A 23803-nucleotide genomic window follows, 5' to 3' on the forward strand; every position below is an offset into this window, starting at 1 on the left:
CCTCACACTGCTCCCCCCACCTAGAACCCCCTGCCACTGGTGGAACCCAACCCCCTGCAAGACCCCGACGTTCCTCGCCTTCACACATGCCTCATACAGAGCCCTCCCCCTCACCTGTCTGAGGTCACCAGGGTCATACAGAGCCCTCCCCCTCACCTGTCTGAGGTCACCAGGGTCATACAGAGCCCTCCCCCTCACCTGTCTGAGGTCACCAGGGTCATACAGAGCCCTCCCCCTCACCTGTCTGAGGTCACCAGGGTCATACAGAGCCCTCCCCCTCACCTGTCTGAGGTCACCAGGGTCATACAGAGCCCTCCCCCTCACCTGTCTGAGGTCACCAGGGTCATACAGAGCCCTCCCCCTCACCTGTCTGAGGTCACCAGGGTCATACAGAGCCCTCCCCCTCACCTGTCTGAGGTCACCAGGGTCATACAGAGACCTCCCCCTCACCTGTCTGAGGTCACACACACACACACATTTAAATACACTGGCACTAAACACCAAACACCAGGTTAGAAATCTAGGTGTCATAGTCGACTCTGATCTGAACTTTGAATCTCATGTCAATAACATAACTAGCGTATCTTTCTATCATTTAAGAAACATGGCAAAAGTGCAATCCTTCCTTTCAAAGGCCGACACTGAAAGACTTATGCATGCATTTATAACCAGCAGACTGGACTATTGCAATGCCCTCTTTTGTGGCCTACCAAAGAAAACCATCAATCGTCTGCAAATTATACAAAACACCGCGGCACGAGTCCTTACAAAATCCAGACGGAGGGCTCACATCACACCCGTCCTGAAGGCTCTGCATTGGCTACCCGTCAGCTTCAGAATAGACTTCAAGATTCTTCTACTGGTTTATAAATCACTCCACAACCGTGCTCCAAAATATATGACTGACATGCTTGTTAGATAAACACCAGCAAGATCCCTGCTGTATGGGTTATGTTCATGTTGTTATATTGAATGTGAGCTTCTATGCTGCTGTATGGGTTATGTTCATGTTGTTATATTGAATGTGAGCTTCTATGCTGCTGTATGGGTTATGTTCATGTTGTTATATTGAATGTGAGCTTCTATGCTGCTGTATGGGTTATGTTCATGTTGTTATATTGAATGTGAGCTTCTATGCTGCTGTATGGGTTATGTTCATGTTGTTATATTGAATGTGAGCTTCTATGCTGCTGTATGGGTTATGTTCATGTTGTTATATTGAATGTGAGCTTCTATGCTGCTGTATGGGTTATGTTCATGTTGTTATATTGAATGTGAGCTCCTATGCTGCTGTATGGGTTGTGTTCATGTTGTTATATTGAATGTGAGCTTCTATGCTGCTGTATGGGTTATGTTCATCAGAATGTATTCATTCTCATCATGATCTGTGTTTCAGGTGACCATCTCATGTGACACACAGGAGTCGATACGTTCAGTTACAACCACTGCTACTTCAGCAGGTTACATTGTGGAGGTGGAGGACGTGAGCCTGTCTTCTGTGGTGTTCTGAGAGGTCCAACACCTGGGTGTCCCAAGTCAGTGATAGCTTCAGATTAGTCAAAGCATACTAGAGAGAAGTTATGTCCTCTGTTTGAACCGTGCTGATGTTGTTGATTTAGTTCACACTAAAGAGTACATTTTGATGCCACTTAAAGGAGAATACTCGTTTTTGACAACCTGGACCTTATTTACGGCATATTATAAGACGTTTGACTCACCGAGATAACTTTGGTGTAACTCGGAGGCATGTAGAAGAAATTTAAAATCCAGCGTGAGCCAAGTATATTCATGTAATGGTGGTGGACGGGGCACTGAGAATGCAGCTTCTAAAAAATCTATTTTCTGCCGCGAAACAGTTGTTTTCATCAATCTGTCTTTATGAATCGCTAGTTGTGCTTACATAGAGCGAGGGCTTGTTGTGGTATTTCACATGCCTCTGTAATATGATCTTTAGAAACGTCTTTAGAAACAAAATAGCTTCCTCACTTGCTCCAGCACACATGCGCACTGGCTGGAGCAACACTTGCGCACTGTGCGCATGCGTGCTGGAGCAAGTGAGGAAGCTATTTCGTTTCTAAAGACGTTTCTAAAGATCATATTACAGAGGCATGTGAAAAACCACAACAGGCCTACGCTCTATGTAAGCACAACTAGCGATTCATAAAGACAGATTGATGAAAACAACTGATTTTTTAGAAGCTGCATTCTCAGTGCCCCGTCCGCCGCCATTACATGGATATACTTGGCTCGCGCTGGATTTTAAATTTCTTCTACAGGAATAGAGGCGAACCCAAATGGGCTCCCTAAATATATGCGGCCCCCCCAAAAACCAAAATGAACAGGTGTCACTGCCTCTAAACTTCAGCCCCTGATGCTTTTCCCTCAACCCCTAATGATTTGGGATCCTAGCAGCACCTCTGTTTTGTACCTAATCCACATTTGTATTTAGTCTTGATTGTGTCTTTGTTCCTTCAATAAAGGACCCACCCACCACCTACAGTCTCTATATGTCTGTATGTATGCTTTGAGATGATAGTCCCTATTTTGTCAACTCTACTGTATGTACTGTAGTCCAAAGATAATTTCTCAAGTTGAATGTTGATGCTCAAAACATCCCTCTTCAAGGACAGAGATGTACAATTACTTAGACATTTAAATCCCATCATTTAACATGTGAATATGCTCAGGGATACAGACCTCAGTTTCTCCAGTTTGCAGTGTGGACTCCCCATTCCAGCAGAGAGCAGCTTCACTCCTGAATCCTGCAGGTCATTGTTACTCAGGTCTAACTCTCTCAGGTGGGAGGAGTTTGAGCTGAGAGCTGAGGCCAGCACTTCACATGAGGCTTCGTTGAGGTAACATCTAGAGAGTCTGAAATTACAAAGTAAACATGTATGACTTTTTGTTCCTTAATGACATGCTAATCTTAATGATATGATTTGTATAATATACACATTAATATACACATGTCATATGTAGCCTAAGGCTTAATAAAGGGTACCCAGCTTTCAATAACTCGTAGACTACCTCATCTCTGGCCAGTGACCTACAACATTCCTAGCCTTCAAACCAATACGCCAACCTCAAGAGGAGAAGCTTCTCAAACGTTTAATATGATAGCTTACAGTATACAGCATGTTATATTTTGATATGGGGGAAATGAACACATACAGCTCAAATTACAGGTTTTAATCTCAATGTTGATGTACAGGCCTAGAGGATGATAGAACAGTCAGCTCTCAGCCCGCTGCATGCTGTAAGCTACATGGACAAATACAGAACATAGTCACTACTGATCACTTTTCAATCATGTGTAGGAGCCTACATGAAATTAATAGTGAAATGAAAGTCCTATGTTGCAAAAAAGGCATTTTTAACTTGTGGCCATCCACAATGATATGAATCGATAACTGACGCAGCTTCTAGGTGATGTGTCCGTTGGTAGCATACGATTTAGAGAAATCAGGAGTAGGCTAGTTTGGGCTAGTTTGCTGCACCACGACAGAGGTGACTGCATTTGCACCTTTTCCAGAATAATAACGAGGAATGAGGGTAGGAAAAATACCTGTTTCCATGGCATTTGTGCTTTCAGAATAACTGATTCAGGTTCACACCTTATGGGCCTCTATACATAGATTACACTTGACCAGTATTTAGTCCTTGATCTTGAGGAGGGAGAAATAGTGTCGGTGTTTCCATGGCAGAGAGCTCCCGTCGTCAGAGCCATAGACAGAACTGCCAGCCGTGTAGGCGAGGGATTGTTGATGCATTGCGCACGGGTACTTTCTAACGTGTTACTCCTCACTGGATGTATGTATGGTGCAATGTGAGGAGGTGGAAACATGCCAAGCGCTGAGGTAGCAGTTTTTAAAAGTTATAGGGGGGTCAGCTCCAGCTGGTTCTGACCAGTTAAAGACCGACAATCTATTTTAGAAGATCAGAGAATAGATGGGAGTAAGAATGCCTCACTGACTAAAACTCATTACACATAACATATAGGGGAGACACACAGAGCTCAGTAAAGAGCATTCGTGCAGAGCGAGGTGCACGCGTGATCACACGCAACAACAGAGCTGCAGAGCACGGGAGAACACGAGAGCACTGAGAAACTACCACACAGCTCTCCCAGAGCACGGGAGAACACGAGAGCACTGAGAAACTACCACACAGCTCTCCCAGAGCACGGGAGAACACGAGAGCACTGAGAAACTACCACACAGCTCTCCCAGAGCACGGGAGAACACGAGAGCACTGAGAAACTACCACACAGCTCTCCCAGAGCACGGGAGAACACGAGAGCACTGAGAAACTACCACACAGCTCTCCCAGAGCACGGGAGAACACGAGAGCACTGAGAAACTACCACACAGCTCTCCCAGAGCACGGGAGAACACGAGAGCACTGAGAAACTACCACACAGCTCTCCCAGAGCACGGGAGAACACGAGAGCACTGAGAAACTACCACACAGCTCTCCCAGAGCACGGGAGAACACGAGAGCACTGAGAAACTACCACACAGCTCTCCCAGAGCACGGGAGAACACGAGAGCACTGAGAAACTACCACACAGCTCTCCCAGAGCACGGGAGAACACGAGAGCACTGAGAAACTACCACACAGCTCTCCCAGAGCATTCTGACTAAAAGTGTAACTTCACTCTTCACTTCAGCCTTCTGACAAACACTGCTACACTAGTGGTGAAAAGGAGGCATGTCAGCTATATTGTCTTCCTCTCTCAGACTGAATTATAAACAGACTGACTCATTCTGGAGCTAGGAGAGAGAGTGCTGCTGCATCTTATATGTTTTAGTCATGAGCAGGTTTTTCATTCCTCTAATGAATACTCAGCATCCATAGAAATGTATGTAAGGCCTTTCCTGATTGGCTGGACACTATGGACCTGAGTCAGCTTGGAGGGTGCTAAGGCTCTTTGGACAGGACATGGACAGTGCCTGAACCTCTGATGTTGGAACTCACAAAACGCAGCGGCACCGTGGTGTCAGCACAGTGGCGGGATCCACCAACGTGTTTTCATGCAGTGTTGCACACTAACCACCAGGAGGCATCGTTGATCAAGAAGCAACTAGTGGCAGCAGAGCGTGTGACAATACTGTTGATTATTGAGGGACTAGTAACTTTAGGCTGGAATGTAGCCTATTCAGCGAAACTATAACTGGCCTATATATAAACTATAATTACATAACATTTGAGATGCACAATGTATGTACATGTATAACAACTGAGAAAGCATCCTATGGTGATGTGAACTTGTGATTATAATGTGGAATGCAGAAGAGAGAGTGATTGGTTGAATGATGAATTGAATGAATGAGCTGAGGGAGGCCTAGTGTGTCCATAGGAAAGAGACTCTACAAGCCACCATGCTGATGTGAGATGCTGGATTTTGACACAAATGTGAATTTATCTGTTTACCGAATGCGAAAGACGAGCGATGTCAAGTGGGGAGCAAAAAAAGAGCGAGCCAACAGATTCACTAGGCCAGTGGTTATTGGAACAAAACTTCTTTTTTGAATGGGGTTATTCTATAGGCTATTAATTCTACATTAATCTCATAGCAGTGAGCACTGACATGACTGTTTAAATCAACAGCCTAACACTTCTATTAGCCCATCATTGTTGTCAATAGCGTAGCCTAATGGTCCTGTTCCCGTCTCCATGCCCCCACGCTAGTTTGGACCCACTATTCAAATCTCCCTCAAAACCTGTTAAAACAACCAGATGATAGAACAAACCGTACTGTTGATGGGGCCTAATCAACTCCAATGGGCAGTCTGCATTTGAATCAAGTTTATCCCCCAAACAGGGAGGAAAGAACCACATTTATATGTATATAAACCGTAATTCATCAAGAAAGTATCAACAAATAACACATAACCACACACTGAGATTTCACTCCTAGTTTACAATGAATGATGAAGTGAATGATCTGAGGTAAGCCTGTATGCTAAAGGCAAGAGACTCTACAAGCCACCATGCTGATGTGGGATACTGTATTTTGACACAAATGAGCTAGTGTGAATGTATCTGTTAATCAATAGGCTAGGCCTAAAAGACAACCGCCGAGCACTTAAATGTCAATTTGACTCAATCGCTATTAGCCTATATAACGAGTATACTCACTATCATTGTGATTATGAACACTTGGATTAACAATGGCCTATTATCATCGGGGGACCTCATTTCAATGTTGCCAAGCATACAAAGACATTAAATATACAATTAATAAATACTGTATCACTATAATGCGGTAGTCTATGCTATGAATTTGATCAGAGCTGCTCTTAGCGGGACTGGCTCAGAAGAAATGCATTTAGCCTACAGCTTGACCGACATTCACTGGATGGCTGACCATAGTAGACAGTCAAATAACGTATTAAACAAGCTTAGACTAACGTTTAAAGAAGTAGGCTACCCTACTTCTAAAAGAAGGTATTACAGTATGTTATTTTATTGCCATGCAGGCATGGGTTCTATAACAATTCAACTAAATGTAGGCTACTTTGTTCCTATAGGAACGGGAAATAAGCAATACTTGAAAATGGAATACAAATGCACTTGTTTAAATTAATTCCAATATACTATATTCATGGTTTACAACCATTCGTCTCTTACCTGTACCTAGATAAATAAATAATAAGGTGAACAGTAGCCTAGTAATAATAGGCTATAATATAGTTATCCCAGCAGCGCAGATAGAGATTACAATTAGAACTTGGATGCAATATTACTTTAAAAGCAGTGGATGCGCACCAGACATGGAAGACAAACAGGGATGGAAATGTATTTGTTGGTGACTGTTGGCGTTGGTTGAATCCTCCCCCCAGCTCATCAAGTGTATTTGAATATAAACAGCATTGGGAAGGGGGAAGGGCAGTCCAGTTCCTCCTGTGGCTGTCTAGCTCGCTAGCTACGGTCAAGCTGTAGGATAAATGCATTTCTTCTGAGCCAGTCCAGCTAAGCTCTGAGCAACTCTGACATGATCAAATTCATCACATTCCTGGATTAAACAGCTCCAGTAGAGATATTCTATTATAACCAGAGGGCATTACAATATCATTCAAAACTAGATCTATTGACTGCATGACCTGTTAGTCTCCGGCTACCCCCCCCTCGTCCGCTGTGTGCTCACGGAGTCTTGGTGCACGACCCTCTCTCTCTCCAAACTCATCGATTATGTTGAGTCGCTGCGCTCCCCATGCAGTCTGCCACATAATTAGGGGTAGGATCAGTAGGCTACATCCTCTCCCCCTGTCTGTAAAGCATATTGTGTTGTCTTTGTATATGAAATGAGCTGTAACGATTTAATTGATCTGACTAATAATCAGTTATTGCAGTGGTATTGAAGTAGGCAGAAACTTCACCTTTTTGTTGTTTTCCATATACTCAGTTTAGGCCACAGTAAACTCTGATAACCTTTTGCCTAGGCCATACACAGTCTGAGGGCAGAGAAGGTGAAGGAAGGTCCTCTGCTGACCAGTTCTTCTGTAAGAGTAAACAGCAGCTGCTAGAATTGGGTAATCAGACATCGGAGACATCTAGAATGTCCGGTCCCCTAGCAACGGTCTAATCTTGACCTGGCTGATCGACAAAAGACTAGATCACTGTACCATTGCAGCCTATCACCATAATCTGAGATGTCACATGACGCCCCCCTGGTAGAGTGTATTTAAGAACCACCGGGCTGCTTAGCCGAGGGCAGCTTAGCTTCTTAGCCTCCTAGCCTTGTAACCTGTTAACATGCTAGCTTGCTAGCCCCTTAAGCCGCTCAACAGCTGTACCATAATACTGCATTTTTCATGCTACATTCTTCTCTAATTTACTGGCTTCTACTTCCACTTCTCCTTCGACAACAACTCGATATTGTAACAATTGGCATAACAATGTAATAATTGTACTCAGCCTAGTTATTGTATCTGGGCTATTGTTTTGTAACACTATATGCTTATTGATTAATAAACCCACGTGATTCATGGCTTCAGGTAATCCAACTGTCTGTTAAGATCTGTATACATAGGATATACATCAGTATTCTGCTCGATTCCTTTAAATGACCACAACGGACAGATGTTGAACCCAGAACAGTAACGTTATTAGCAAACAATTTCATCAGAAATCAGTACATTAACAAAGTGTGTTTGCATTGGATAAACACATTGTCAGACTAATAAAGTCTAGAAAAGGGTAACTTCAGTCCTGAGTCTTCTGTGATAGTAGCTTTGCTTTCTGTATAATTAACTGCTAACTGTGACAAAGATGACATTTATTCTACAAACAAACACTGCTACACTAGTGGTGAAAAGGAGGAATGTCAGCTATATTGTCTTCCTCTCTCACACTGAATTATAAACAGACTGACTCATTCTGTAGCTAGGAGAGAGAGGAGAGACAGAGAGAGGAGGAGCAGAGAGAAGAGAGAGAGGAGGAGCAGAGAAGAGGAGAGAGAGAGGAGGAATAGAGAGAAGAGGAGAGAGAGGAGGAGCAGAGAGAAGAAAGAGAGGAGGATCAGAGGAGAGGAGAGAGAGAGGAGGAACAGAGAGAAGAGAGATAGAAGGAGCAGAGAGAAGAGAGAGGAGGAGCAGAGGAGAGGAGAGAGAGAGGAGGAATAGAGAGAAGAGGAGAGAGAGGAGGAGCAGAGAGAAGAGAGAGAGAGGAGGAATAGAGAGAAGAGGAGAGAGAGGAGGAGCAGAGAAGAGGAGAGAGAGAGGAGGAGCAGAGAAGAGGAGAGAGAGAGGAGGGACAGAGAAGAGGAGAGAGAGAGGAGGAGCAGAGAAGAGGAGAGAGAGAGGAGGAGCAGAGAAGAGGAGAGAGAGAGGAGGGACAGAGAAGAGGAGAGAGAGAGGAGGAGCAGAGAAGAGGAGAGAGAGAGGAGGAGCAGAGAAGAGGAGAGAGAGAGGAGGAGCAGAGAAGAGGAGAGAGAGAGGAGGAGCAGAGAAGAGGAGAGAGAGAAGAGGAGAGAGAGAAGAGAAGGAACAGAGAGGAGAGGAGAGAGAGAGCGAAGAGGAGAGAGAGAGAGAGGAGGAACAGAGAGAAGAGGAGAGGAGGAACATCCTTACAAAACACTAAACACCCCCCCCCCCCCCACACACCCACACACAGTAGCACAGAACGGCATCAGCTCACATCAAACATCAAGCCCATCTGCCCCCACTGTACAAATTGCCACCCCCAGACCCCACACCCTCTCAAACTCAGCCACATTGTTATTGATCACAAAATAGGTGTATTCTACCCTAAGAAGCAGAGACCCTCCCCCTAACCACCTGGACTGGGTCCGTGGCCCCGCCCCTCTCACCTTATTCCTCCCTGTAGTCCAAATGGACAACTTAGCTCACCCAAACACAACATTGAGCAAAACACACTTTGCCCTCCTCCTGCACGTGTACTGTGGGCCCAAAACAAACAGTTCCTTAGAAAACACAAACCCCAACCTCACACATGAGGGCTGTAACAGCACAAACAGAGGAACAAGACGTGCACAAACAGAAAACACATGAACCACCGTCTCCACATCACCACAGTATGGGCCCCCCTCCCCCACCCCGGGGTCAAGCCCGGCCAGAAAGCGCTCGGTCATCAGGGCCCTGTGCACCACTCTCCACTGCAAGTCCCCTGTCCTTTTAGGGATGGGGGGCTTATACAGCACCCGCCACCTGAACCTCACACTGCTCCCCCCACCTAGAACCCCCTGCCACTGGTGGAACCCAACCCCCTGCAAGACCCCGACGTTCCTCGCCTTCACACATGCCTCATACAGAGCCCTCCCCCTCACCTGTCTGAGGTCACCAGGGTCATACAGAGCCCTCCCCCTCACCTGTCTGAGGTCACCAGGGTCATACAGAGCCCTCCCCCTCACCTGTCTGAGGTCACCAGGGTCATACAGAGCCCTCCCCCTCACCTGTCTGAGGTCACCAGGGTCATACAGAGCCCTCCCCCTCACCTGTCTGAGGTCACCAGGGTCATACAGAGCCCTCCCCCTCACCTGTCTGAGGTCACCAGGGTCATACAGAGACCTCCCCCTCACCTGTCTGAGTTGACACACACACACACTTTTAAATACACTGGCACTAAACACCAAACACCAGGTTAGAAATCTAGGTGTCATAGTCGACTCTGATCTGAACTTTGAATCTCATGTCAATAACATAACTAGCCTATCTTTCTATCATTTAAGAAACATGGCAAAAGTGCAATCCTTCCTTTCAAAGGCCGACACTGAAAGACTTATGCATGCATTTATAACCAGCAGACTGGACTATTGCAATGCCCTCTTTTGTGGCCTACCAAAGAAAACCATCAATCGTCTGCAAATTATACAAAACGCCGCGGCACGAGTCCTTACAAAATCCAGACGGAGGGCTCACATCACACCCGTCCTGAAGGCTCTGCATTGGCTACCCGTCAGCTTCAGAATAGACTTCAAGATTCTTCTACTGGTTTATAAATCACTCCACAACCGTGCTCCAAAATATATGTCTGACATGCTTATTAGATATACACCAGCAAGATCCCTGCTGTATGGGTTATGTTCATGTTGTTATATTGAATGTGAGCTTCTATGCTGCTGTATGGGTTATGGTCATGTTGTTATATTGAACGTGAGCTTCTATGCTGCTGTATGGGTTATGTTCATGTTGTTATAGTGAATGTGAGCTTCTATGCTGCTGTATGGGTTATGTTAATGTTGTTATATTGAATGTGAGCTTCTATGCTGCTGTATGGGTTATGTTCATGTTGTTATAGTGAATGTGAGCTTCTATGCTGCTGTATGGGTTATGTTAATGTTGTTATATTGAACGTGAGCTTCTATGCTGCTGTATGGGTTATGTTCATGTTGTTATAGTGAATGTGAGCTTCTATGCTGCTGTATGGGTTATGTTAATGTTGTTATATTGAATGTGAGCTTCTATGCTGCTGTATGGGTTATGTTCATGTTGTTATAGTGAATGTGAGCTTCTATGCTGCTGTATGGGTTATGTTAATGTTGTTATATTGAATGTGAGCTTCTATGCTGCTGTATGGGTTATGTTCATGTTGTTATAGTGAATGTGAGCTTCTATGCTGCTGTATGGGTTATGTTCATGTTGTTATATTGAATGTGAGCTTCTATGCTGCTGTATGGGTTATGTTCATGTTGTTATATTGAATGTGAGCTTCTATGCTGCTGTATGGGTTATGTTCATGTTGTTATATTGAATGTGAGCTGCTATGCTGCTGTATGGGTTATGTTCATCAGAATGTATTCATTCTCATCATGATCTGTGTTTCAGGTGACCATCTCATGTGACACACAGGAGTCGATACGTTCAGTTAAACCACTGCTACTTCAGCAGGTTACATTGTGGAGGTGGAGGACGTGAGCCTGTCTTCTGTGGTGTTCTGAGAGGTCCAACACCTGGGTGTCCCAAGTCAGTGATAGCTTCAGATTAGTCAAAGCATACTAGAGAAGTTATGTCCTCTGTTTGAACCGTGCTGATGTTGTTGATTTAGTTCACACTAAAGAGTACATTTTGATTCCACTTACCAGTATTTGAGCAGTTTGTGGATTACTGTGCAGTCTGTATGAGTGTGTGTATGTGCTTGTCTTTGGCGCATAGAGGTGAACCCACATGGGCCCCCTAAATATATGCGGCCCCCCCAAAAACCTAAATGAACAGTTGTCACTGCCTCTAAACTTCAGCCCCTGATGCTTTTCCCTCAACCCCTAATGATTTGGGATCCTAGCAGCGCCCCTGTTTTGTACCTAATCCACATTTGTATTTAGTCTTGATTGTGTCTTTGTTCCTTCAATAAAGGACCCACCCACCACCTACAGTCTGTATATGTCTGTATGTATGCTTTGAGATGATAGTCCCTATTTTGTCAACTCTACTGTATGTACTGTAGTCCAAAGATAATTTCTCAACTTGAATGTTGATGCTCAAAACATCCCTCTTCAAGTACAGAGATGTACAATTACTTAGACATTTAAATCCCATCATTTAACATGTGAATATGCTCAGGGATACAGACCTCAGTTTCTCCAGTTTGCAGTGTGGACTCCCCAGTCCAGCAGAGAGCAGCTTCACTCCTGAATCCTGCAGGTCATTGTTACTCAGGTCCAACTCTCTCAGGTGGGAGGAGTTTGAGCTGAGAGATGAGGCCAGCAGAGAACAGCATGTCCCTGTTAATCTGCATCCTCTCAGGCTGAGGAGACAAGAACAAGTATTAGCAAACATTTTCACCAGTAATCAGTGCTTTGAGAAAGCGTGTTTTCATTGGCAAAACACATTTTCAGTCTAATAAAGTACAGAAACGGGTAACTTCACTCTTCACTTCAGTCTTCTGTGATAGTAGCTTTGCTTTCTGTATAATTTAACTGTGACAAAGATGACATTTATTCTACAAACAAACACTGCTACACTAGTGGTGAAAAGGAGGAATGTCAGCTATATTGTCTTCCTCTCTCAGACTGAATTATAAACAGACTGACTCATTCTGGAGCTAGGAGAGAGAGTGCTGCTGCATCTAATATGTTTTAGTCATGAGCAGGTTTTTCATTCCTCTAATGAATACTCAGCATCCATAGAAATGTATGTAAGGCCTTTCCTGATTGGCTGGACACTATGGACCTGAGTCAGCTTGGAGGGTGCTAAGGCTCTTTGGACAGGACATGGACAGTGCCTGAGCCTCTGATGTTGGAACTCACAAAACGCAGCGGCACCGTGGTGTCAGCACAGTGGCGGGATCCACCAACGTGTTTTCATGCAGTGTTGCACACTAACCACCAGGAGGCATCGTTGATCAAGAAGCAACTAGTGGCAGCAGAGCGTGTGACAATACTGTTGAGAGACTGGTAACTTTAGGCTGGAATGTAGCCTATTCAGCGAAACTATAACTAGCCTATATATAAACTATAATTACATTACATTTGAGATGCACAATGTATGTACATGTATAACAACTGAGAAAGCATCCTATGGTGATGTGAACTTGTGATTATAATGTGGAATGCAGAAGAGAGACTGATTGGTTGAATGATGAATTGAATGAATGAGCTGAGGGAGGCCTAGTGTGTCCATAGGAAAGAGACTCTACAAGCCACCATGCTGATGTGAGATACTGGATTTTGACACAAATGTGAATTTATCCGTTTACTGAAAGACGAGCGATGTCAAGTGGGGAGCAAAAAAAGAGCGAGCCAACAGATTCACTAGGCCAGTGGTTATTGGAACAAAACTTCTTTTTTGAATGGGGTTATTCTATAGGCTATTAATTCTACATTAATCTCATAGCAGTGAGCACTGACATGACTGTTTAAATCAACAGCCTAACACTTCTATTAGCCCATCATTGTTGTCAATAGCGTAGCCTAATGGTCCTGTCCCCGTCTCCATGCCCCCACGCTAGTTTGGACCCACTATTCAAATCTCCCTCAAAACCTGTTAAAACAACCTGATGAAAGAACAAACAGTACTGTTGATGGGGCCTAATCAACTCCAATGGGCAGTCTGCATTTGAATCGAGTTTATCCCCCAAACAGGGAGAAAGGCATCACCTTTATATATATAAACCTTAATTCATCAAGAAAGTATCAACAACTAACATATAACCACACACTGAGATGTCACTCCTAGTTTACAATGAATGATGAAGTGAATGATCTGAGGTAAGCCTGTATGCTAAAGGCAAGAGACTCTACAAGCCACCATGCTGATGTGGGATACTGTATTTTGACACAAATGAGCTAGTGTGAATGTATCTGTTAATCAATAGGCCTAAAAGACAACCGCCGAGCACTTAAATGTCAATTTGACTCAATCGCTATTAGCCTTTATAACGAGTATACTCACTATCATTGTGATTATGAACACTTGGATTAACAATGGCCTATTATCATCGGGGGACCTCATTTCAATGTTGCCAAGCATACAAAGACATTAAATATACAATGAATAAATACTGTAGCATTATAATGCGGTAGTCTATGCTATGAATTTGATCAGAGCTGCTCTTAGTTGGACTGGCTCAGAAGAAATGCATTTAGCCTACAGCTTGACCAACATTTACTGGATGGCTGACCATAGTAGACAGTCAAATAACGTATTAAACAAGCTTAGACTAACGTTTAAAGAAGTAGGCTACCCTACGAAAAGAAGGTATTTCAGTATGTTATTTTATTGCCATGCAGGCATGGGTTCTATAACAATTCAACTAAATGTAGGCTACTTTCTTCCTATAGGAACGGGAAATAAGCAATACTTGAAAATGGAATACAAATGCACTTGTTTAAATTAATTCCAATATACCTGGCTGAGTTCATGGTTTACAACCATTCATCTCTTACCTGTACCTAGATAAATAAATAATGAGGTGAACAGTAGCCTAGTAATAATAGGCTATAATATAGTTATCCCAGCAGCACAGATAGAGATTACAATTAGAACTTGGATGCAATATTACTTTAAAAGCAGTGGATGCGCACTAGACATGGAAGACAAACAGGGATGGAAATGTATTTGTTGATGACTGTTGGCGTTGGTTGAATCCTCCCCTCCCCCCAGCTCATCAAGTGTATTTGAATATAAACAGCATTGGGAAGGGGGAAGGGCAGTCCAGTTCCTCCTGTGGCTGTTTAGCTCGCTAGCTACGGTCAAGCTGTAGGATAAATGCATTTCTTCTGAGCCAGTCCAGCTAAGCTCTGAGCAACTCTGACATGATGAAATTCATCACATTCCTGGATTAAACAGCTCCAGTAGAGATATTCTACTATAACCAGAGGGCATTACAATATCAAAACTAGATCTATTGACAGCATGACCTGTTAGTCTCTGGCTACCCCTCGTCCGCTGTGCGCTCACGGAGTCTTGGTGCACGACCCTCTCTCTCCAAACTCATCGATTATGTTGAGTCGCTGCGCTCCCCATGCAGTCTGCCACATAATTAGGGGTAGGATCAGTAGGCTACATGTAGGCTACATCCTCTCCCCCTTTCTGTAAAGCATATTGTGTTGTCTTTGTATATGAAATGAGCTATAACGATTAAATTGATCTGACTAATAATCAGTTATTGCAGTGGTATTGAAGAAGCAGAAACTTCACCTTTGTGTTGTTTTCCATATACTCAGTTTAGGCCACAGTGAACTCTGATAACCTTTTGCCTAGGCCATACACAGTCTGAGGGCAGAGAAGGTCAAGGAAGGTTCTCTGCTGACCAGTTCTTCTGTAAGAGTAAACAGCAGCTGCTAGAACTGGGTAATCAGACATCGGAGACATCTAGAATGTCCGGTCCCCTAGCAACGGTCTAATCTTGACCTGGCTGATCGACAAAAGACTAGATCACTGTACCATTGCAGCCTATCACCATAATCTGAGATGTCACATGACGCCCCCCTGGTAGAGTGTATTTAAGAACCACCGGGCTGCTTAGCCGAGGGCAGCTTAGCTTCTTAGCCTCCTAGCCTTGTAACCTGTTAACATGCTAGCTTGCTAGCCCCTTAAGCCGCTCAACAGCTGTACCATAATACTGCATTCTTCATGCTACATTCTTCTCTAATTTCCTGGCTTCTACTTCCACTTCTCCTTCGACAACAACTCGATATTGTAACAATTGGCATAACAATGTAATAATTGTACTCAGCCTAGTTATTGTATCTGGGCTTTTGTTTTGTAACACTATATGCTTATTGATTAATAAACCCACGTGATTCATGGCTTCAGGTAATCCAACTGTCTGTTAAGATCTGTATACATAGGATATACATCAGTATTCTGCTCGATTCCTTTATATGACCACAACGGACAGATGTTGAACCCAGAACAGTAAGGTTATTAGCAAACATTTTCATCAGCAATCAGTACATTAACAAAGTGTGTTTGCATTGGATAAACACATTGTCAGACTAATAAAGTCTAGAAAAGGGTAACTTCACTCCTGAGTCTTCTGTGATAGTAGCTTTGCTTTCTGTATAATTAACTGCTAACTGTGACAAAGATGACATTTATTCTACAAACAAACACTGCTACACTAGTGGTGAAAAGGAGGCATGTCAGCTGTATTGTCTTCCTCTCTCAGACTGAATTATAAACAGACTGACTCATTCTGGAGCTAGGAGAGAGAGGAGAGACAGAGAGAGGAGGAGCAGAGAGAAGAGAGAGAGAGAGAGAGGAGCAGAGAAGAGGAGAGAGAGAGGAGGAATAGAGAGAAGAGAGACAGAGAGGAGGAGCAGAGAGAAGAGAGAGAGAGGAGGAATAGAGAGAAGAGGAGAGAGAGGAGGAGCAGAGAAGAGGAGAGAGAGAGGAGGGACAGAGAGAAGAGGAGAGAGAGAAGAGGAGAGAGAGAGGAGGGACAGAGAGAAGAGGAGAGAGAGAAGAGGAGAGAGAGAGAGAGAGGAGGGACAGAGAGAAGAGGAGAGAGAGAGGAGGGACAGAGAGAAGAGGAGAGAGAGAAGAGGAGAGAGAGAAGAGGAACAGAGAGGAGAGGAGAGGAGAGAGAGAGGAGGGACAGAGAGAAGAGGAGAGAGAGAAGAGGAGAGAGAGAAGAGGAGGAACAGAGAGGAGAGAGAGAAGAGGAGGAACAGATAGAAGAGGAGAGAGAGAGAGGAGAGAGAGAGGAGGAACAGAGAGAAGAGGAGAGAGAGGAGGAACATAGACTTTGACTTTTGATGCTCTTTAATGAGACATCCTTACAAAACACTAAACCCACCCCCTCCTCCCCACACACACACACACACACAGTAGCACAGAACGGCATCAGCTCACATCAAACATCAAGCCCATCTGCCCCCACGGTACAAATTGCCACCCCCAGACCCCACACCCTCTCAAACTCAGCCACATTGTTATTGATCACAAAATAGGTGTATTCTACCCTAAGAAGCAGAGACCCTCCCCCTAACCACCTGGACTGGGTCCGTGGCCCCGCCCCTCTCACCTTATTCCTCCCTGTCATCCAAATGGACAACTTAGCTCACCCAAACACAACATTGAGCAAAACACACTTTGCCCTCCTCCTGCACGTGTACTGTGGGCCCAAAACAAACAGTTCCTTAGAAAACACAAACCCCAACCTCACACATGAGGGCTGTAACAGCACAAACAGAGGAACAAGACAAACAGAAAACACATGAACCACCGTCTCCACCTCACCACAGTATGGGCCCCCCTGCCCCACCCCGGGGTCAAGCCTGGCCAGAAAGCGCTCGGTCATCAGGGCCCTGTGCACCACTCTCCACTGCAAGTCCCCTGTCCTTTTAGGGATGGGGGGCTTATACAGCACCCGCCACCTGAACCTCACACTGCTCCCCCCACCTAGAACCCCCTGCCACTGGTGGAACCCAACCCCCTGCAAGACCCCAACGTTCCTCGCCTTCACACATGCCTCATACAGAGCCCTCCCCCTCACCTGTCTGAGGTCACCAGGGTCATACAGAGCCCTCCCCCTCACCTGTCTGAGGTCACCAGGGTCATACAGAGCCCTCCCCCTCACCTGTCTGAGGTCACCAGGGTCATACAGAGCCCTCCCCCTCACCTGTCTGAGGTCACCAGGGTCATACAGAGCCCTCCCCCTCACCTGTCTGAGGTCACCAGGGTCATACAGAGCCCTCCCCCTCACCTGTCTGAGGTCACCAGGGTCATACAGAGCCCTCCCCCTCACCTGTCTGAGGTCACCAGGGTCATACAGAGCCCTCCCCCTCACCTGTCTGAGGTCACCAGGGTCATACAGAGCCCTCCCCCTCACCTGTCTGAGGTCAACAGGGTCATACAGAGCCCTCCCCCTCACCTGTCTGAGGTCACCAGGGTCATACAGAGCCCTCCCCCTCACCTGTCTGAGGTCACCAGGGTCATACAGAGACCTCCCCCTCACCTGTCTGAGGTCACACACACACACACATTTAAATACACTGGCACTAAACACCAAACACCAGGTTAGAAATCTAGGTGTCATAGTCGACTCTGATCTGAACTTTGAATCTCATGTCAATAACATAACTAGCGTATCTTTCTATCATTTAAGAAACATGGCAAAAGTGCAATCCTTCCTTTCAAAGGCCGACACAAAGACTTATGCATGCATTTATAACCAGCAGACTGGACTATTGCAATGCCCTCTTTTGTGGCCTACCAAAGAAAACCATCAATCGTCTGCAAATCATACAAAACGCCGCGGCACGAGTCCTTACAAAATCCAGACGGAGGGCTCACATCACACCCGTCCTGAAGGCTCTGCATTGGCTACCCGTCAGCTTCAGAATAGACTTCAAGATTCTTCTACTGGTTTATAAATCACTCCACAACCGTGCTCCAAAATATATGTCTGACATGCTTATTAGATAAACACCAGCAAGATCCCTGCTGTATGGGTTATGTTCATGTTGTTATATTGAATGTGAGCTTCTATGCTGCTGTATGGGTTATGTTCATGTTGTTATATTGAATGTGAGCTTCTATGCTGCTGTATGGGTTATGTTCATGTTGTTATATTGAATGTGAGCTTCTATGCTGCTGTATGGGTTATGTTCATGTTGTTATATTGAATGTGAGCTTCTATGCTGCTGTATGGGTTATGTTGATGTTGTTATATTGAATGTGAGCTTCTATGCTGCTGTATGGGTTATGTTCATGTTGTTATATTGAATGTGAGCTTCTATGCTGCTGTATGGGTTATGTTCATGTTGTTATATTGAATGTGAGCTTCTATGCTGCTGTATGGGTTATGTTCATGTTGTTATATTGAATGTGAGCTTCTATGCTGCTGTATGGGTTATGTTCATGTTGTTATATTGAATGTGAGCTTCTATGCTGCTGTATGGGTTATGTTCATGTTGTTATAGTGAATGTGAGCTTCTATGCTGCTGTATGGGTTATGTTCATGTTGTTATATTGAATGTGAGCTTCTATGCTGCTGTATGGGTTATGTTCATGTTGTTATATTGAATGTGAGCTCCTATGCTGCTGTATGGGTTATGTTCATGTTGTTATATTGAATGTGAGCTTCTATGCTGCTGTGTGGGTTATGTTCATGTTGTTATATTGAATGTGAGCTTCTATGCTGCTGTATGGGTTATGTTCATCAGAATGTATTCATTCTCATCATGATCTGTGTTTCAGGTGACCATCTCATGTGACACACAGGAGTCGATACGTTCAGTTAAACCACTGCTACTTCAGCAGGTTACATTGTGGAGGTGGAGGACGTGAGCCTGTCTTCTGTGGTGTTCTGAGAGGTCCAACACCTGGGTGTCCCAAGTCAGTGATAGCTTCAGATTAGTCAAAGCATACTAGAGAAGTTATGTCCTCTGTTTGAACCGTGCTGATGTTGTTGATTTAGTTCACACTAAAGAGTACATTTTGATTCCACTTACCAGTATTTGAGCAGTTTGTGGATTACTGTGCAGTCTGTATGAGTGTGTGTATGTGCTTGTCTTTGGCGCATAGAGGTGAACCCACATGGGCCCCCTAAATATATGTGGCCCCCTAAAACCAAAATGAACAGTTGTCACTGCCTCTAAACTTCAGCCCCTGATGCTTTTCCCTCAACCCCTAATGATTTGGGATCCTAGCAGCGCCCCTGTTTTGTACCTAATCCACATTTGTATTTAGTCTTGATTGTGTCTTTGTTCCTTCAATAAAGGACCCACCCACCACCTACAGTCTGTATATGTCTGTATGTATGCTTTGAGATGATAGTCCCTATTTTGTCAACTCTACTGTATGTACTGTAGTCCAAAGATAATTTCTCAACTTGAATGTTGATGCTCAAAACATCCCTCTTCAAGGACAGAGATGTTCAATTACTTAGACATTTAAATCCCATCATTTAACATGTGAATATGCTCAGGGATACAGACCTCAGTTTCTCCAGTTTGCAGTGTGGACTCCCCAGTCCAGCAGAGAGCAGCTTCACTCCTGAATCCTGCAGGTCATTGTTACTCAGGTCTAACTCTCTCAGGTGGGAGGAGTTTGAGCTGAGAGATGAGGCCAGCAGAGAACAGCATGTCCCTGTTAATCTGCATCCACTCAGGCTAAGGAGACAAGAACAAGTATTAGCAAACATTTTCACCAGTAATCAGTGCTTTGAGAAAGCGTGTTTTCATTGGCAAAACACATTTTGAGACTAATAAAGTACAGAAACGGGTAACTTCACTCTTCACTTCAGTCTTCTGTGGTAGTAGCTTTGCTTTCTGTATAATTTAACTGTGACAAAGATGACATTTTTTCTACAAACAAACACTGCTACACTAGTGGTGAAAAGGAGGCATGTCAGCTATATTGTCTTCCTCTCTCAGACTGAATTATAAACAGACTGACTCATTCTGGAGCTAGGAGAGAGAGTGCTGCTGCATCTAATATGTTTTAGTCATTAGCAGGTTTTTCATTCCTCTAATGCAGGCATTCCCAAACTGTGAGGCGGGCCTCCCCCAGGGGGCCCCAAAGAAAGTCTGGGGAGGCGCGGAGGGATGGTTAGAAAAAAAAGAAGGAAAAACATGTTATTTATTTTTTAAATGTCTATGGTTTTTATGAATGAAACGTGATTTTAAAGGTCAGAAGATTTAAATAAATAATGGGAGAGATACTGTTAGATTATACTAAATGTGTGGATAGTGCAGAGAGAGCCTCCCCCCGCAGGCATGAATATATTGTGCGAAAACGTCATAACGTTAACTAGCAGCAGGTGCCACCGAGCGAACTTAGCTGTGTAACGTTATGGGCTAGCTGACGCTGCCTTGCAAAGTGGACACATTTGGGGGGTTGGGGGGGCGCGGGTGTGTCACTGTTTTCAGAGGGGAGGCCCACATTGATGGGAGTTTGGGAACCCATGCTCTAATGAATACTCAGCATCCAATCAGCGTCCTGATTGGCTGGACACTATGGACCTGAGTCAGCTTGGAGGGTGCTAAGGCTCTTTGGACAGGACATGTACATTTACCAACATGCTATAGCCTACTTACTACTTGATACGTCATCATGTACACCTGGGCATGTTTTACACATCTAGGCATGCTAAGGAGTCAACTTTTATACACCTTGTTTATTTGCACTCTTGTGTATTGGGATTTTGTGTATATTTTGTACCCAATTTACATTTGTATTTAGTCTTGATTGTGTCTTTGTTCCTTCAATAAAGGACCCACCCACCACCTACAGTCTGTATATGTCTGTATGTATGCTTTGAGATGATAGTCCCTATTTTGTCAACTCTACTGTATGTACTGTAGTCCAAAGATAATTTCTCAACTTGAATGTTGATGCTCAAAACATCCCTCTTCAAGGACAGAGATGAACAATTACTTAGACATTTAAATCCCATCATTTAACATGTGAATATGCTCAGGGATACAGACCTCAGTTTCTCCAGTTTGCAGTGTGGACTCCCCAGTCCAGCAGAGAGCAGCTTCACTCCTGAATCCTGCAGGTCATTGTTACTCAGGTCTAACTCTCTCAGGTGGGAGGGGTTTGAGCTGAGCGATGAGGCCAGCACTTCACATGAGGCTTCGTTGAGGTAGCATCCAGAGAGTCTGAAATTACAAAGTAAACATGTATGACTTTTTGTTCCTTAATGACATGTTAATCTTAATGATACGATTTGTATAATATACACATTAATATACACGTCATATGTAGCCTAAGGCTTAATAAAGGGTACCCAGCTTTCAATAACTCGTAGGCTACCTCATGTCTGGCCAGTGACCTACAACATTCCTAGCCTTCAAACCAATACACCAACCTCAAGAGGAGAAGCTTCTCAAACGTTTAATTTGATAGCCTACAGTATACAGCATGTTATATTTTGATATGGGGGAAATGAACACATAGCTCAAATTACAGGTTTTAATCTCAATGTTGATGTACAGGCCTAGAGGATGATAGAACAGTCAGCTCTCAGCCCGCTGCATGCTGTAGGCTACATGGACCAATACAGAATATAGTCACTACTGATCACTTTTCAATCATGTGTAGGAGCCTACATGAAATTAATAGTGAAATGAAAGTCCTATGTTGCAAAAAAGGGCATTTTTAACTTGTGGCCATCCACAATGATATGAATCGATAACTGACGCAGCTTCTAGGTGATGTGTCCGTTGGTAGCATACGATTTAGAGAAATCAGGAGTAGGCTAGTTTGGGCTAGTTTGCTGCACCACGACAGAGGTGACTGCATTTGCACCTTTTCCAGAATAATAACGAGGAATGAGGGTAGGAAAAATACCTGTTTCCATGGCATTTGTGCTTTCAGAATAACTGATTCAGGTTCACACCTTATGGGCCTCTATACATAGATTACACTTGACCAGTATTTAGTCCTTGATCTTGAGGAGGGAGAAATAGTGTTGGTGTTTCCATGGCAGAGAGCTCCCGTTGTCAGAGCCATAGACAGAGCTGCCAGCCGTGTAGGTGAGGGATTGTTGATGCATTGCGCACGGGTACTTTCTAACGTGTTACTCCTCACTGGATGTATGTATGGTGCAATGTGAGGAGGTGGAAACATGCCAAGCGCTGAGGTAGCAGTTTTTAAAAGTTATAGGGGGGTCAGCTCCAGCTGGTTCTGACCAGTTAAAGACCGAAAATCTATTTTAGAAGGTCAGAGAATAGATGGGAGTAAGAATGCCTCACTGACTAAAACTCATTACACATAACATATAGGGGAGACACACAGAGCTCAGTAAAGAGCATTCGTGCAGAGCGAGGTGCACGCGTGATCACACACAGCAACAGAGCTGCAGAGCACGGGAGAACACGAGAGCACTGAGAAACTACCACACAGCTCTCCCAGAGCACGGGAGAACACGAGAGCACTGAGAAACTACCACACAGCTCTCCCAGAGCACGGGAGAACACGAGAGCACTGAGAAACTACCACACAGCTCTCCCAGAGCACGGGAGAACACGAGAGCACTGAGAAACTACCACACAGCTCTCCCAGAGCACGGGAGAACACGAGAGCACTGAGAAACTACCACACAGCTCTCCCAGAGCACGGGAGAACACTAGAGCACTGAGAAACTACCACACAGCTCTCCCAGAGCACGGGAGAACACGAGAGCACTGAGAAACTACCGCACAGCTCTCCCAGAGCACGGGTGAACACGAGAGCACTGAGAAACTACCACACAGCTCTCCCAGAGCACGGGAGAACACGAGAGCACTGAGAAACTACCACACAGCTCTCCCAGAGCACGGGAGAACACGAGAGCACTGAGAAACTACCACACAGCTCTCCCAGAGCACGGGAGAACACGAGAGTACTGAGAAACTACCACACAGCTCTCCCAGAGCACGGGAGAACACGAAAGCACTGAGAAACTACCACACAGCTCTCCCAGAGCACGGGAGAACACGAGAGCACTGAGAAACTACCACACAGCTCTCCCAGAGCACGGGAGAACACGAGAGCACTGAGAAACTACCACACAGCTCTCCCAGAGCACGGGAGAACACGAGAGCACTGAGAAACTACCACACAGCTCTCCCAGAGCACGGGAGAACACGAGAGCACTGAGAAACTACCACACAGCTCTCCCAGAGCACGGGAGAACACGAGAGCACTGAGAAACTACCACACAGCTCTCCCAGAGCACGGGAGAACACGAGAGCACTGAGAAACTACCACACAGCTCTACCAGAGCACGGGAGAACACGAGAGCACTGAGAAACTACCACACAGCTCTCCCAGAGCACGGGAGAACACGAGAGCACTGAGAAACTACCACACAGCTCTCCCTGAGCACGGGAGAACACAAGAGCACTGAGAAACTACCACACAGCTCTCCCAGAGCACGGGAGAACACGAGAGCACTGAGAAACTAC

At 44.8% G+C, this 23803-nt stretch overlaps 1 protein-coding gene across 1 annotated transcript in view; it reads right to left on the minus strand.

The window, feature by feature from the left end:
* Positions 1–23803, minus strand: part of LOC311320986 (uncharacterized protein) — a gene marked incomplete at its 5' end in the record, with an annotated part of 67465 nt that overhangs the window by 32776 nt on the left and 10886 nt on the right. Inside the window, 4 exon segments of the mRNA XM_084452853.1 lie at positions 2698–2871; positions 12031–12204; positions 19847–20020; positions 21341–21514. Of these exon segments, the coding sequence (XP_084308979.1) occupies positions 2698–2871; positions 12031–12204; positions 19847–20020; positions 21341–21514 (696 nt within the window).

This window comes from Borostomias antarcticus (assembly GCF_949987555.1).
Source record: "Borostomias antarcticus genome assembly, chromosome: 18".
In the NCBI taxonomy this organism is placed as follows: Eukaryota; Metazoa; Chordata; class Actinopteri; order Stomiiformes; family Stomiidae; genus Borostomias; species Borostomias antarcticus.